We start from the raw sequence: 16,697 nt of genomic DNA, 5'->3' as shown, positions 1-16,697 counted from the left end.
GTGCGCTGTATATAGAGGTGTCTGATGAATAGTGTGGTTCAACCATGCACTGTTCACAGACTTTAGACAGTGTTACATTCATCATTTTGTTCTGTGTAACACTGCTTTGCAACTGAGTATTTGTCAAATCCCAGAGAGGTGGACTAGATGTTGGCATGTTACCTGTGCTGCCATGTACTCTCCATAACACTATAATCGGGGAAAAGTGTTACAGGTGTTTATGCTTGTCTGTTGCCATCACTGCCACTACTTGTGGATGTGGCAGTGACTGCAATAGATCCTACTGCTATGATAGTGAAGGGACCTGAGGATGCTGGCTGGCCAGGCTACTTCTGTTGGCTCTTATTATGCAACATGCTACAAAGAACTGGCAGGCTGTGGCAGGGGATTATTAAAGTGCCCCCCCCCCCATCTGTCTATTCAGTGCAGCTGGAATTTCAGCGAGCCGAATACACACTCTATTACATTTCTGTTTTGTAAGAAATATTAGCCATGCTTTGTGGGTTCCATACAGGCATCATACACCACTGGCTGCAGGGGGTATCCTTTATTAACTGTAACACAAGAGAAACATGGAGGAAAAGACTCAGAGGGTGGTGTCTTGTGTAGATGTTATCTATGTGGCTGTGGGTATGTAATACACCATTAAGCCTGCACTTACTTACTAGGAGGTCTTATAGGATGTTTCCATGTAAGAAGCAGTGATACAGGTGTGCGAATCACAGGCACTGCCAAGTTGTTTTGCAGGCACATGAGTTATTAACTCCTGTGCACTAAGTACTACCTGGCAGTGGATGGAATGATGCCCTTCCTGTTGACATAACACTGTCCATGTATAACAAGTGGACCCTTTATTGTCATGTGGGAGCAGTCTATAGCTCCTAGCATTCCAGGCAGGTAGGAAATATTGTAGAAGCCATGCACTGTGGTGGCGGCCTCTCCCCTGCTGTGCTGGGAAATCAGATGTGCTCCTCTATGCAGAATGTCCTGATTATTCCAGAGGTTGACACCTAAAATATGCCCACTGTGTCCCCTGTTTATCTCTGGCAGGTCTCACTGGCTAGTATTATAACAGATGTACATACCTAAGTATCTATGTATCCCACCAGTTTCACTCTGTCTTACAAGTCAACGAGCACCCATGACTTGAGAAATCAGTTCCCTAGCTGTTGGTCTGTTAGCTGGCGGGAAGTGATTTTCTACTAGTACCGCATTCACTGGTACATGTGGCCCTATTATGCAGCCAGCAGATGACTGACTGAGCTAGTAAAGTGATTTTGTTCAAGTCATTACAGTGATACAGCTTTTGGCATGTTTTTTGGGCAATATTGTAGTTGAGGGCCTCACCAGATGCGCAGTAGCAAGCCCCACCCAAAACCCATCCCCTGATATGTCATTCATGAATACGCATTCCCTCCGAATGAACAACCGAAGAAAAAGTGCACTTGACATTAATATGACAGTAAATATAACAGTAAACTGTTTACAAACATCTGTAATTGACAAGTTTTATTGTACTAATAATATATACTAATTAATAATCAGCAAAGAAACGAAACTGTCAAAACACATGTCATCAGGCTTTTTACCGTGTAGCATTATAGTTCTCTTTGTCTGAGTCAGAATGCAATGTTTCACTGTCCCAATTAATGTCCAAACTGACTTTTTTTTTTGGTGCAGGTGTCACAGCCGACAATTCCTCAGGACAGGACAGGCAGGACCTTTTACTAAGAGCAGCTTTCCTGGGCGATACCATATTAACAGTTTGTGTACATTTAATATTTTCATATCATGTATGCACGAGCAAATTAAATATGCAGACTGGGTTGTCACTCAATTTCCAATACGCCCACTTCTGCGCAAAACTAACTGGTGAGGCCCTCAACTACAATATTGACAGTTTTTGTCTATGTACTCAGATGCAACTGCTTCTGCAACTTTCCAGATGATCATTATAAATCCTGGCCTCCTTTCACTTGTACTTATTTGCATGTCATTATGCACTCATTAGACTGATTCTTCATTTACATGTCTTTATATGATCATATGTCATTTGCATACCTCTTTTCCTGCATCTTTTAGGCCACTGCCATAAGTGCTAACAGATATGAATCGCTTTCCTAATGGTATTTTTTTCTCAGCACAAGAACATGCTGTGAATTTCATTAATTAGTTGTCCATTAATTCCCCCCAGTATTTCTGGGTTCAAGTTCTTCTTTTATATTTTGAAAAAAAAAAAAAAAAAAAAAATGCTGCACCAAAAAAGTCCCAGCCAAATGTTTATTCACCACAATTTTAGCACTTTCATTCCAATTTTCTGATGAAGTTCCTGTGTTTTGGAACAAAAGCACTAAAACTGATAAATAAACATTTGAATGGGACTTTTGGTGCGGCATTTTTTTTATTTTCAAGTTTACATAGTATGCTGTTTTGTGGTTTATTTTATTCTTTTATATTTTGAAATTGTCTTTAATGTGCATTCTTATATGAGGCTATTGAGTTAACTACATAAAAAATATGCTGGTTCCTTTCTTGCTCATGTCAATTATGACTCACTGGTGTGCCAGAAAACTGATGAAATGTATGAATGCATTTGCATGTTTGACCTTAACAAATTACATCAATTGGCCATTTGCTACAGTGTAACACTATGTAAAATTAAAGCAGTTTTAATAATTTCATAGAGATCTACATGTATTTCCCGTAATGATATTCATTATACAAGATGTTCATTTATGTTATCCATTAAGTATTCAGAACAACTTAACATTTGCATTTGTTTGCACAATGGACATCACTTCTGAGGAAAAATCTAATAAGAATTTTTACTGCAAAAAGTTCAAATGTTGAACATTTTAATGTTAATTATATCAAATTCAGGGTATAGAATTAAGACAATATACAAGTATCTTATGTAAAATACTCTGCAATTTTTGTTAAATATTCTCTTTAAAATTGTATCATTTCTTTGATAGCACAGGTATGAAGGGAATATATCTGTCAATAAAAAGATGGAGTAAGGATCTTGCTACAAATCAACTTTTCCAAATATTTGTTGATAAAGTGTCTAGGAAGCCAGAAAAATATCTAATTATGTGTTTATTCTACATGCACACTTTTTATAGGTTATTTTACACATGTATGTTTTCAGGAAATGCAGGTCTGTAGGAATACTTCCAAGGACTGAGTTTAGACAATGGGTATGGATTTGGATACTGAGTTGCAGCTAAAACATGGAGTGGTGTTCGATACTGAATGCTGTCTTTACCAAACCACAAAACATTGCTTTCAGTAGGTGGAGTTGCTCTGGGTATTTGTTTTGTGTAATCCTTGGGAAACCGTCTATGAATGGTATGGACAGTGTTCTGGTTTCCTACATAAGTTGTCTGATAAAAGCTGAGACTAGTGAGCCTAGCAGTCTCCTCATTAGGTGTCTCTTCTCCAAAAAGATTGCATTTTTGTGAAGTATGTTGACTTTTTTGCACATCAACCTTCCTGCGGCCAATCCCCTAAAGGAAAAGAAAAATAATGAATTACTTTTCAGTAAAATGATGTGTTCTGTGTAATCGTGGTATACAAGTATAGTTTTAACTCATTCAGTGCACATATGCCATACTTTTAAAAGATGTGATATATGAAATGCTCATTGCATAGTCTGCTGTATAATGCCGATGTCCTCATTTCAAAGGACTGAGTAATAAATGTTTGATTACAACCCCTCTTATTCAGGCAAACAATACATATATATTTATGTGCCTTCCAACATGACCAAAAAGCAAAACAGGTAAGGATGTTACATAGCATTCAGAAGCTTGCATGCCATATATAGTGCTTCTGTAGACATCCTAGTTTTAGCTGATTGTTAAACTGTATTTTATAACAAATGGCTTTGTAGGTGAAGAATGCTATCTCTCATTGAGTTAGGAATTGTGCAATAAATGCAACATAATAAAATCCAGTAGTTTAAAATTCATTAATGAGTGGGTCATCCATGTAGAATGTTAATTGCTATCAACATTCATCATAGGTTCATAGGTTCATAGGTTGGTACTGGGCTATCTGCCCGAAGACATATATTAGCCCAGCCATGTTGTGCGGTATTCACCGCCTCTTTAGTAGTTCCCTAGACCCTTGTACTTGCAGCTAGTACCCTTGGCCCCTATCTAGTAGCGCTGTTGGTGTGATCCCAGGTGTGAACTTTCTGTTACCCATCCACTCATCAAGGTTCCTCTTGAAGAGTGATAGTGAGGGGCTCTGTCTTATGTAGATCTGGACCCTGTTCCATTGTAAGGGAAGTCTCTGCGATGGGAATCTATCCCTCCAGCATGTTCTATTCAATGTTGTGTTGAGGTTTATATCCCTAGAGCATGTAGCTCGAGTAGATTTGGTTTTGCTAAGAGGGAGCATGTTCAACAATTCTGGGTTGGACATGGCTCTGTACGTTAGACAGAGATCGCCTCTGAGAAAGCGGTATGCAACAGAGAACGGTCTTAGCTTTTTCAATCGTGCTGCATAGGGCAACTGTTTGAGGCCAGTAATCCTCTTGGTTAGGTACCTCTGTGGTCTCTCCAGCTGCTGGAGATGTCTAGCCAGGTAGATTCCAATTGGTGCATTGTACTCAATAATGGGTCTGATGAGGGAAGAGTAGAGGGGCACCATTACATCCTTAGATCTTGATGCGAACCCTTTCGTGATCAGATGGGTCACATAGAAGGCTTTTCTAACCACTTTGGCAACATGGTTATCAAAAGAGAGCTGACTATCTACTTGGGTCCCTAGATCCCTTATTTCTTCTTCAGATTTCAGGGGATTACCTCCTATGTTGTAGTTTGCGGGTACTCTGTTTTTTCCAAAGGGGATTACTACGCATTTTTTTACATTTAGCTTGAGACCATGGCTTTGACAACATGCATCAGTCTCATTTAGGCCCTTCTGGAGGATCTCCATGTCGGCCAGAGACTCTATTATAGCACCCAGTTTGCAGTCGTCTGCAAACTTAGTCAGCCACAGTCCTTCCGTGCTTGCCTGTACTTCTGAGAAGTATATGCCAAACAGGAGGGGCCCCAGGACAGAACCCTGAGGCACACCACTCGTTACTGGTCTGGATTCATGCTCAAACATAATAGTATTCACTATAATGATAGTCTCTGTGATAGACCGAACCACTGCTCTTTGTCCAATGCTTTTCCCAGAATCTCATATATCCAAATTTATTCATTCATATGTTTGTTTTTGCAAAACAGCTCTTTAATTAAAGAGTCATAATCAAGACTCAGACCTGGATGGCTGAATGCCAAGGAGATGGCAGTTAAACAACAACCTTAGCAGAGAAAATGGTGTAGCCATCATGAGATGTGCCCTGCTGTGCTGCTTTATAGTTGTAGTTTTCTCACAAAAACAATGTATTTCATCCACAATGGAACATTGCTACTTTGCTTGCTACCTTGACAGACCATTGTTTCTATGCATAAGAATACAGAATGAGAGCCCTTAATGTTTATTGTACATATAGCAGGATAGAGTTCACTTAGCATTAAGAAAATGTAGCCTGCTGTCAGAGGGTAGTTGTCAGTGAAATATGTCACCCAACTAAATAATGATTTAAAGAAGTGTGAACCTATTTATATCAGATGGTACTACTGATTCTAAATATTATGTTTTAATCTATAAATGGATAAACAATCACTAACCTAGTAAAATCCTGTAATTCACCAACTTATCTGTCTGACATAAGGACCATGAGAACTAATAGTCCTTAGGAGATTGATGGACTACGTCCACCAAATAGGTGCTTTCTTATGATACTCAGTAGATTATTTCTAACCTTGACAGGAAAACTTGAAACAATTTTGAAAACAAGGAGTGAGATTCTTCCAAATACCTTATGGGTAATTTCTATACAAAAACTTCCTGGAATTAAAGTTCTGAGATTTATACTTTCAAACTTTACTATCAGCTATTGTGATTCTAAAATTGGAATGAATGTTTCCCAGCCTTCTTATCAGGAAACTTCCATAGAAAAGATCTTCAGGAAACAACAACAATACTGTGGGAGCTAACTTTGAAAAATGGAACAGTTCAACATAAAATGGACATTGTTCAACAAATCTGTAATAAACAAAAATATTAAAGAGTAGGATTCAACAAGGATGCCCAATTAAAGATATTGAAATCTCTGCAACTGATGTAGATGGGAGACTGACACAGCAATACTCTGCTTGAAGATAAATTAGAAGAGTTAGAAATGTTAAGAGGTGGAACACATTAAGAATATATGATATATCAGGAAACATGGGGAGTAGTAAATAAGATTAACTTTCTAACCAACTAGATGTTAAAAAGTTTACACTTACATGATAGTCTTTCATTCGGAATTCAGTGGACACACAAGTTACACTTGATCTCCTGCCAGATCTAATATTGGAAAAAACTGCTACCTAGAGAGAGGGGACTAATATTAAAATCTGCATGATCAAAGTGACCATGAAACTGGGCAATAATGTCAGATTTGAAAATGACTACTCTTTCAAAACTGTAGAGAAGAGGAAAGTATGTTGCCCATTGAGTAAAACCTTGAAGAATGATATTAAACCTTGTCTTCGTTTATATGCAGGACTGAAGATATTTCAGCCAAATAAAAAGTTATGTACTTACCATAACGTTCCATCTGTGTTATTAATCTTCATTTATCCTTAACATATGGGACTTGGTTCCAACTCTCGGAACTGGCTCGGCCGTTATAACACTTCGCGAGAACCAAAATCTCTTGAGTATGTCCCTACCCAGAATGCCCCTCTCTAGATTTACCTCAGATCGAGTTTGTAGCTATAAAGCAAGACAGGAAAAAATAGCCTTATAAACAATTGAAGAGGCTATGTCCAAGGTTATTTATATATATATATATATATATATATATATATATATATATATATATATATATAAAAAATAACAGATACCTCCAAGGAGTCTGAAGGGGGAGGGGGTGTCAAGGATAAATGAAGATCGACAACACAGATGGAACATTATGGCAACTACATAACTTCTTTATCTGATGTTGTCAATCTTCATTTATCCTTGACATATAGGACAGAGTCCCCAGCTACCTTGTATCTTGGGAGGCCTTATGGAAGGATATTCCTGAGCACCATAGAGCCAAAGGACGTTCTTCCCCTGGAGACCAGATCCAGTTTGTAATTAGTGATAAAGGTATGTGGAGTAGCCCAGATTGCTGCTGCACATATTTCATCCATGGAAATCGTAGAGTGGAAAACAGCAGATGTGGCTATTGTCCTTGTAGAATGCACCCTGACAGGTGCTGGAAATTTGAGGTTTCTTATTGTAGATACAAGTTATACATTCCCTTACAACTTGGATAAAGTAACCTTTGAAACTGGTTTACCCATAATGGACCTGAAAAGAAGACAAATAACTGGTCCAACATCCTGAAATCCTTAGTTCTGTTGATATAAAAATGCAATTGCTTGTGAATATCTGGTAAATGTAAACAGTACTCTCCCTTGTTAGAAAATTTAGGGAAGAAAATTGGTAAATCAATAGACTCATTGTTAGTTTCCGATACTGGCTTAGGAAGAAAGGATGGACTGGTTCTTAGTTAGACCCTGCCCTTATGAAAAATCAAATATGGAGGTTTTGAAGATAATGCTTGAATCTCTGAAATTCTTCTGGCGGACGTGTGGCTATCAGAAAAATAGTTTTCCATGAAAGGAACTTCAAGTCACAAGTAGCCACCAGTTCAAAATGGAAATGGACCAAAGATTTTAGAACCAAATTAAGATCCCAGGGAACAAGAGAGTCCCTATAAGGTGGCTTTGCCCTCAAGGTTCCCTTCATAAAAACTTTATACAATCTATGTGAGATTAACAAATATTCTTCAAAGCCATCATGGATGTTGGAAATAGCAGCTAGTTGAACTTTAATGGTAGAAGCCCCCTGTTCAAAAAGCGTAGTTAAGAATTCTAAAACCTTTTCCACTGGTGCTAAAAAAAAGAGCAATACCATTATCATGTGACCAAATAGAAAATCTTTTGCACTTATTGTGGTAATGCTTCCTAGTGAAAGGCCTATGGGAAGCCAACAAAAATTTTTCAAACTGGAGAGGATAGATTATTTTGCCTGATGATCAATGGAATTGGAGGAACCAAGCTGCAAGCTTGACTTTTTTTCAGATGGAGGTGAACTAGTCCCTGTGGATGGTACAGGAGGTTTGGATCTGGGTCCAGAGTCCATGGACAATGAATTAAGTGAGGCCAAAGAAAGGAGAACCAGACTTACCAAGCCCAGAATGGAGCAATGAGAATCACCTTGCTCTTCAACCTGATGGCTTTCTTCGGGAAATGAGGTATTAGTGGAATGGGGGGAAAGGCATAGAGGAGTCCTGAGGGCCAATCATGAAGGAGAGCATCTCTTGGGGACTTTTCCTGAGGGGGGATTAGGGCAAAGTAGCTGCTGTACTTGTTCGGGGTGATGCAAATAGGTTGCAGCAAGGCTGGGCCCAGAGAAGGAAAATCTCCTTCGCCACTCTGGGATTAAGAGACCCCTTGAGAGGCAGGAGGATGCATCTGCTCATCTTGTCCGCTATCACATTTGAGCTTCTGGGGATGTGAACCGCTCAGAAAGTGGTTAGAAGAGATTGCCCATTGCCATACTCTGACAGATTCTTGACGCAGGTGGTAAGACTTAGTTCCATCCTGTTTGTTGATGTACCAGACTACTGACATTGTCTGACTGAATCTCAATCATTCCTAGAGGGAGGACAGCTTGGAAGGTTTGCAATGCTAAGAGCACTGCCCTCAGTTCCAGAACATTCATATGCAGATTGGCCTCCATCGAGGACTAAGTGCCTTGAACAGTTCTGCCCAGATAATGCCCCCCCCACCCCATCTGGGAGGTGTCCGTAGTCACTATAGCTTTAGGTTGGGGTGAAATAAAGGGCTGGCCTAAGAGAAATTCTTCTGATTTCATCCACCATGATAAGGCCTTCTTGCAGCTGTTGGTGATTCGGATGAGATGTGTCAAGGGATGAGTGAGGATGGCCTATTACGAGACTAGATGCCACTGCAGAAGTCTCATGTGAAATCTCGCTAGTAGAACCAGCATGATGGCCACTGCCATGGATCCTAGAGCTTGTAGAACTAATACAGCAGGTACCCTGTCATTGAAGAAAATACCTTCCACCTGGGACCTTATCTTCTGCAATCTGTGAAGAGGAAGGGAAGCTATGCAACAGATGGTATTCAGGCAAGCTTCTATAAACTCCAATTGTTGAGTCGGACTTAGTTGGCATTTCGTATGATTTACCATGATACCTAGATGAGCACAAGTATGTAGAATAAAATCTCTTGTCTGTTCTAGTAGATGCCTGGTGGGAGCGGTGACAAGCCAATCATCTAAATATGGAAACACTCAGAATCTGTCCAGTCTCAAGTGAGCTGCTACTGCTGCCATACACTTTATGAACACCCAGGGGGCTGTGGTGAAACTAAAGGACAGAGCTCTGAACTGATAGTGGCTGTCTCCTGGAGCATTTGTCTATTTTTATGTGATAATAGGCATCCTGGAGGTCTATAGAGCACATCCAATCATTTTTCCTTAAGAAGGGGAGAAGAGACTGAAATGTGACCATCTGGAATCTCATCTGCTAAACAAACTTGTTCAAAAGGCTGAGATCCAAAATTGGTCTCCAGTTCCCTGTCTTTTTTGGCACCAAAAAGAACCTTGAGTTGGATCTGGATCCTGTCTGGTCTGGTGGGACTTCTTGGATGACTTTTTTGTAAAAGCCTTTGAATTTCCACAGGTGCCTGATCTCTCTGATTTGGTGGAACATCAGGGATTCTTCCTCCTGTTCTTGGAGTGAGAATAAAGGGGATATAGTATCCTCTGGTAATGATCCTTTTTACCCAAGTATCTGTGGTTATCTGTCACCAGGCTAATGAGTGCAAGGATAGTCTTCCCCTGACTGCCTCCAGAGGTAAGCAATTAGGGTTTCCCTGAGAAGGAATCTATGGAACCCTGACTTTGCAGGCCATCTCTGCCGCAAGGTCGGCGTCTTCCATTGGAGCTGTCCCCTCTGCTCCGAGGGAGCCACTGCCATGTGTGTCCTGGAAAGGCCCTTGGGTTTTCTTGAGACACATTTTTCCACTCCTCTGGTTCCTGAAGTAGGAGCGCTGGGGAGCAGATAAATGTACGCCCATTGCAGACAGGGATCTTTCTATTCTTTTCACATCTGACAAAGGTATCTGACTTTGGGGCCAAAAAGAGATGATCAAATGGAGCATTGATGAACGAAGACTTAAATGGCTCTGCAAATTCACATAAGTGCATCCAGGCAAGCCTAATTATGGCTACGCTGGAACCCACTGCCCTAGTTGTCCCTTCGGATGCATACACAGTGAGCCTTATGAGCAAGTTAGAAATAGATTCCAGGATGGCAAGCTGGGAGGCTACTTTATCCTGTACCTCCTCAGACACAGCTCCTGCAAGGGTGTCTAAAAATTCCTTGATCAGATCCCTCTGGAGTCTGGTGAAGTATGCCATGAAGTTCAATGACCATAAGGCAAAGGTCAAAGAATCATACACCCACTTCCAAAACCTATGCATCACGCTGGACTCTTGGTTAGGGAGATGAACAGTGGAGCTCACTTTTGCAAGTTCCTTCGTTGTGACTGCACAACCACTATGGCATCTGCTACTAAACCCTTGGCCCAATACTGATGGTCCTCCACTAAAAGGATTTTTTCTAGTCTCCTGGGGATTGGCTGTACAGCATCAGGGGCCTTCCATCCCCACTGGGTGATCAACTTAATGAGATCCTCAGCAGGCGGGGGTCACAAGTGGTAGATGGGTGAGCACTGAAAGCTTGTAAGTGCACTGACTTCTCTAAGGAAGGGTCTTTGGGCTTACAGCCACCCCTCTGCTTTAATATTTCAAGAATTAATTCAAAGGAGATGTCTTCTGGGGCTGACCGGGGGAACCCTCTCCATCATTTAAGTCAATGTCCTGTGTGACAGACTCTTCTGGGAAATCTAGGTGTTTCCTCTTACACATCCTCTTCCAGGGCACCTCCTTAGTGGGAAACTCCACTGAGGACTTGGAAAAAGTTAAGGCCCTGTGCAGGGGTATCCTGCAGCTTTGATACTTGCTGTCTGGGTGTCAGGACTGGAGGAAGCACTGGACGAGAGGGAATCCTGGAAAAATGCTCCAGTTGGGAAGGAACCAGCTAAGGACCTGCAGACGCCAAGGCCCTCTCCATGACTTGGAAGTCAGCCCCTCCTCAAAGAGGGATGGGAGCCCAGAACCAAGAAGGACAATCTCAGAACCATGGCCCCACCCTGATCCAAGGAGATTGCCAATGAAGTCAAAGCAAAGGAAGAGCTCACAAATGAAGCAGCAGAGTTCCGACCCTGGGAGTCTGTCAGTTCTGAAGGAACCAAGGAACTCAGGGCAGACACTGGAGCTGAAGGCATAATAGCTGTCACCACCAGAACAGCTGGAGATGGGGAAATCAGAGTAGTGGTCTCTTAACACCTCAGTGGAGGTTTGAGGAGGAATATCTGGTAGAGTCCTTCGGAGAGAAAGTCCCATTAACACAAAGGAGTGAAGCCTGGGAAGAGACTGTAAGACTCCCAGCAATGAGGAGCTGATCCACCAACCTCACAACATCGACTTCTGTCAGACTCCTAGAGGAATGGACAGAGAATGCCGAGGGGGATTCCAGTCTCTCTAAAAAGGGGCTTGGAAGGTGTCGCATAAAGGGATCTAGCTGAAGTAAGTCCTGGTTCTAAAGTTACTTACAGCACCGTAGAAGGAACTGGTCCTGAAATTACAGAGAGCACCATAGAAAGGACCTGCACTGATGGAGAGGAAGTCACATGAGCAGTCGGCACCAAAACCTGTGGTGCAGAACTGGTCACCACAGCTAGTGCCGAAGTCAGTATCATAGGTTTTTTGGCATTTATCTTCAGTTCCGCAGTGTGTGTGGGAACCGAAGATTTGGGTGTTTTGGGTGCTGAAGCCAAAGGGGATGCTGGCATCAAGAGACTCCTCTTCTTTCCTTGTTCAATTTTAGAAGAGGAAGAAGAATGTGAAGACACATCAGATTTGGATTTCCTAGGCTGACTGGACAAAGCTTCATCAAAATGTGTCTTAATCATTCCTTTCAAAATAAGTTTGTTCTTTCTTTCTATGAGGGATGGTGACTAAAGGCTTGGCAAATAGTGCAATTCTCATGTAAATACACCGGGCCCAAGCAGTAGACACAAGACGAATGCCTATCAGAATTGGGCATTTTTCTTCCACAATCATGACATTGATTAAAAACAGTAGTCCCTTTACTTTTATCTGCCATGTTGACTAGTAAAAAAAAAAAAAAATAGAATTAGAAATATCTAACTGTTTCTGAACAGAGGAAAACTAACAATGGTAGGAAAGAACACCAAAGTGTAAAGGGAGAAAGATAGTATAAGCAAACAGAAGGTAAAAAAGTTAAATGGGTATGTAGAAAAAGTTGTAAGGAAGATGTCTAAAAGGATTTAACTAAGTTTTGATTAAAAATAATGAAAATACACTTAGCTCAAGAGAGAATTTGGCTAATGTGTCTTATGTAGAAGAGTGCCAAATGAGATCTGAGGTAATCTAGAGAGAGGCATTCTGGGTAGTGACATAGCTCGAGGGTTTTTGCTTCTGGGGAGATATTATAATGGCCGAGCTGGTCCAGAGAGTCGGAACAGAGTCCCATACTTCAAGGATAAATGAAAACTGACATCAGATCAAAGGTTTTTGACACAATGGAAGAGGCTACTTCATACATTAAAAACAAAAATATAATTACTAACAGAGTGAGAGACAGAGAGAGAGAGAGACTGACATTGAGAGTGGCTATGAAACTGTGAAAGACTGGAAAATATATGACCTCTTATTTGATAGTGTGTTTTTTTTTTTTTTTTATCGTTAACACAATTCAAACATGTCAGGCAGCCCAAGGGTGCAAGGAGGCTAGAGGAGACTGAATGATCAAAGTCTAAACCAACTGTACTAGAAGAAGTAGTGAATATAGTAATAGAGATGAAACAACTGTAAATGGGGTCTTTAGAAAAGGGTAGGAGCAAATTAGAGAAAAAAAAGAGAGAGTTTTGGGAACAATATGTGCAGAATAATGTTTTGAAGGAGGAATGAGGTTTAAGGGAAGACAGGAATTGAATGAGTTATGTAATGTTTGACTGACAATGACTGGATAGATTAAAAGTGGTGTATAATGTTTGCAACTGAAATGTCAATATGGTTAGTTTTCATTTATATAAATTCATGACTATGTCATAAGTGATAATTTAATAAAGAGGTTTCTTGTTTAATAAAAAAAAAAGAAGTTATGTACTCTCCATAATGTTCCATCTGAGTAGTTCTACTTCATTTCTCTTCAACCTGTGGGTCCTCAGATCCACATCGGCTCTGACATGGCCACATTTTCTAGCTACAGTGCTGAGCTCCATGCTCCTCCCCTTACCCATAATGCCCCTGTCTCTTCTCCCTTTAGATCGAGTTTGTTGCCTAACAGGTATCAGATACCTGACCCAATGACACCTTATCCTCCAACACAAACATTACAAAAGAATTTTAACCCTGACAGAACCAAAGATCCCCACAATAACTGTCTGGTACAAAGGACATGTTATATCCCAAAGGATAAGTAGGGGAAGGAGGGGAGGGAAACGGTTGAAGACAAATGAAGTATAGAACTACTCAGATGGAATGTTATGGTGAATAGATAACTTCTTTATCTGAAGTAGTATACTTCATTGGTCTTCAAACTGTGGGACAGAGTCCCCAGCTACCTAACACTTTGGAGGCCCTCATGGAAGGATATTCCAGAGCACCACAGAGCCAAAGGATGCTCTACTCCTAGAGACCAAATCCAGTTTATAATGAGAAATAAAGGTGTGAGATGAGGCCCAAGTAGCAGCTGAACAAATATCATCCAAAGAGACCCTAGACCAAAAGGCCGCTGACATAGCCATAGATTGGGTCAAATGAGCCTTCACTTTTCCTGGAAGAGACAAACCTCTGAGTAAGCCCAGCCAATGCATTGTGAAATCCAGCGAGCAAGTCACTTTTGAGATGGGTTTACCTAAGAAGGGCTTGGCATAGGACACAAAAAGCTGATCAGACTTGCAGAAAGGTTTAGTCCTGTGCAGATAAAACCTCAACTGCCTATGTACATCCAGTAAATGTAATTTGTATTCTCCTTTGTTCTGGTAGTTCGGAAAAAATACTGGTAAATTAATAATCTGATTAATAATGGCTTCTAAAGCTACCTTGGGAAGGAAGGACGGGTTAGTGCATAGCGACACTATCTTTGTGAAAGATGATGTAAGGGACTTTGATAGAAAGAGCTTGAAGCTCCGACACCCTTCTAGCAGATGTAATGGCAAACAAGAAGGCAGTTTTCCAGGTCAAAAATTGTAGGTCCACAGATGCCGCAGGCTCAAAGGGAGGAGAAACCAATGCCTGCAACAATGTGAGGCCCCACAGAGGAATCGGGTCCTTAACTGGGGGTCTGAGAAGAAAAGCACCTTTGAGAAAAGTTTTGTAAGTTCAGAGGAAGCCAATGAAGACATGTTTACTCCAACATGAAAATTAGAAATGGCGGCTAATTATACTTTCACCGTAGAGGAACTAGCACTCTGAAAAATGCTAGCTAGAAACTCTAGGATCCAAAGACCTCTGAATGGCCCATATAGAAAAATGTTTATTTACTGCGAAAAACTTTTCTGGTGGATGATTTATGAGCCACCACCAGAATGGACTTGACAGGAAATGACGGACCAGGAGTCCTAAGAATCATGGGAACCAGAGCAGCCAAGCAGTGAGCTTCAGACTGTCCAGATCTGGGATGAGGAATCCCCGAGGGATGTGAAAGCAGATCCGGGACAGGATCCAAGGTCCATGGTGAAACAACTAGATGAGACCCAAGTAAGGGAAACCAAACCTGTCGAGGCCAGAATGGGGCGATGAGGATCACAGTGCTCCCCAGCCTTCGGGCTTTCTGTAGAAACTTTGACATGAGGGGAAGAGGAAGATATGCATAAAGAAGCCCGGGAGGCCAAGCATGAATCAGAGTGTCTCTGGGGGCTTCCCCCGGTGGGGGGTTCAGAGCAAAAAACTCACTGCATTTCACATTGGAAAGAGATGCGAAGAGATCGCAGCAAGGATGATCCCACTCTAGGAAGATCTGTTCCGCTACTGAAGGTTTCAGAAACCACTTGTAAGGCATCAGGATAGATCTGCTGAGCCTGTCTACTAGAATGTTGGACCGTCCTGGGATGTGCGTTGCTACCAGAAAATGGCCGGTGGAGATCGCCCATTCCTACATGGCCTCTCAACATAAGGGATAAGATCTGGTTCCCCCTTGATATACCAGACCACTGAAATACTGTCAGTCTGAATTGCAATTGTTCCCAGAGGAAGATGAGCATGGAGGGCCTGCAACGCAAGAACCGCTCTCATCTCTAGAAGACTGATGTGCAGATAAGTCTCGGAAAGTGACCACGTGCCTTAGACTGTCCTTCCTGAGCAGTGCCCCCCCACCCTAGTAGGGAGGCATCCCTGGTCACCATAGTTTGGCGTAAAGGAGGTTGAAAAGAGCATCCCTTGAGGAAATCCGGGGACTGAATTCACCACCAAAGAGAGGCCGACCCCTTTTGAAATTCTCACTGGAAAAGACAAAGGAAGGTCTAACAGTGACCACTGAACTGCCAGTGTCTACTGCAGTACCCTCATATGAAGGCATGCCATGGGAAGAAGATTTATCATGGCCGCCATAGAACCTAGAGCCCTTAACACTGCTACAGCTGTTGGAAAATGTGTCTGAAGAATGTGTAAGATGTGTAACCTCAAGCTGCATATCCTGTCTGAGGTGAGGAACACCTTCAATTGTATTGTGTCCAGCCATACCCCAATGAAAGCTAGAATCTGAGCCAGGTGAAGAGCATACTTGTTCATATTGTTCATATTGATCGTAATACCCAACTTGGCTAGCTGAAGGAAAGAGTCCCAGGCCTGACATAGCAGATGCAGATGAAGGGGCAGTAAAGAGCCAATCGTCCAGGTACGGAAAGACCTGAATGCCCTGAAGCCTCAGGTGAGCCGCTACTACTGCCATTACCTAGGTAAACACCTGGGGGGGGCTGTGTGAGACCAAAGTGGGTGGCTCGAAATTGGTAATAATTGACTCCCAGCCGGAAGCGAAGGAACCTCCCGGAGTGCCTGTCCATCTTGATGCAATAGTACATGTCCTGGAGGTCAATCAAGCATATCCAGTCTCTGTCCTGCAGATAAGGCAGGATAGATTGAATCATGACCATCCGGAATTTTGTCTTGGTTACTGACAGATTCAATTTGGACAGATCCAATATTGGTCTGAGGTCCCCCATCTTTTTTATAGGTTCATAGGTTCATACTAGGCTATCTGCCCTAGGGCATTTATAAGCCTAGCCAGAGTGTGTTTGGCTTTCGCCACCCATTTTAAATTAATTTTGCTGTGCCCTTTTTCGAGGTTAGTATACTGTGCCTCTGTCTAACAGTGACACAGAAGTGATACCCGGGGTACACCTACGATCTCCCATCCACTCATCAAGATTCCTCTTGAAGAGAGTCAATGAGGGACTCTGCCTAACCTGGACTGG

At 41.8% G+C, this 16,697-nt stretch overlaps 1 protein-coding gene across 1 annotated transcript in view; it reads right to left on the bottom strand.

Annotated features, from left to right (window-relative positions):
- Positions 1-2,838: 2,838 nt before the first annotated feature.
- Positions 2,839-16,697, bottom strand: part of TEX36 (testis expressed 36) — a 259,127-nt gene continuing 245,268 nt past the window's right edge. Inside the window, exon 4 of the mRNA XM_044056189.1 lies at positions 2,839-3,509. Coding sequence (XP_043912124.1) covers positions 3,132-3,509 — 378 coding nt within the window. The 3' untranslated portion in view covers positions 2,839-3,131. The remainder of the gene's footprint in view (positions 3,510-16,697) is intronic.

The sequence above is a fragment of the Protopterus annectens genome, chromosome 14.part0 (assembly GCF_019279795.1).
Source record: "Protopterus annectens isolate FY-2018-M chromosome 14.part0, PAN1.0, whole genome shotgun sequence".
In the NCBI taxonomy this organism is placed as follows: Eukaryota; Metazoa; Chordata; order Ceratodontiformes; family Protopteridae; genus Protopterus; species Protopterus annectens.
This window is presented reverse-complemented; position numbering and strand designations above follow the sequence as displayed.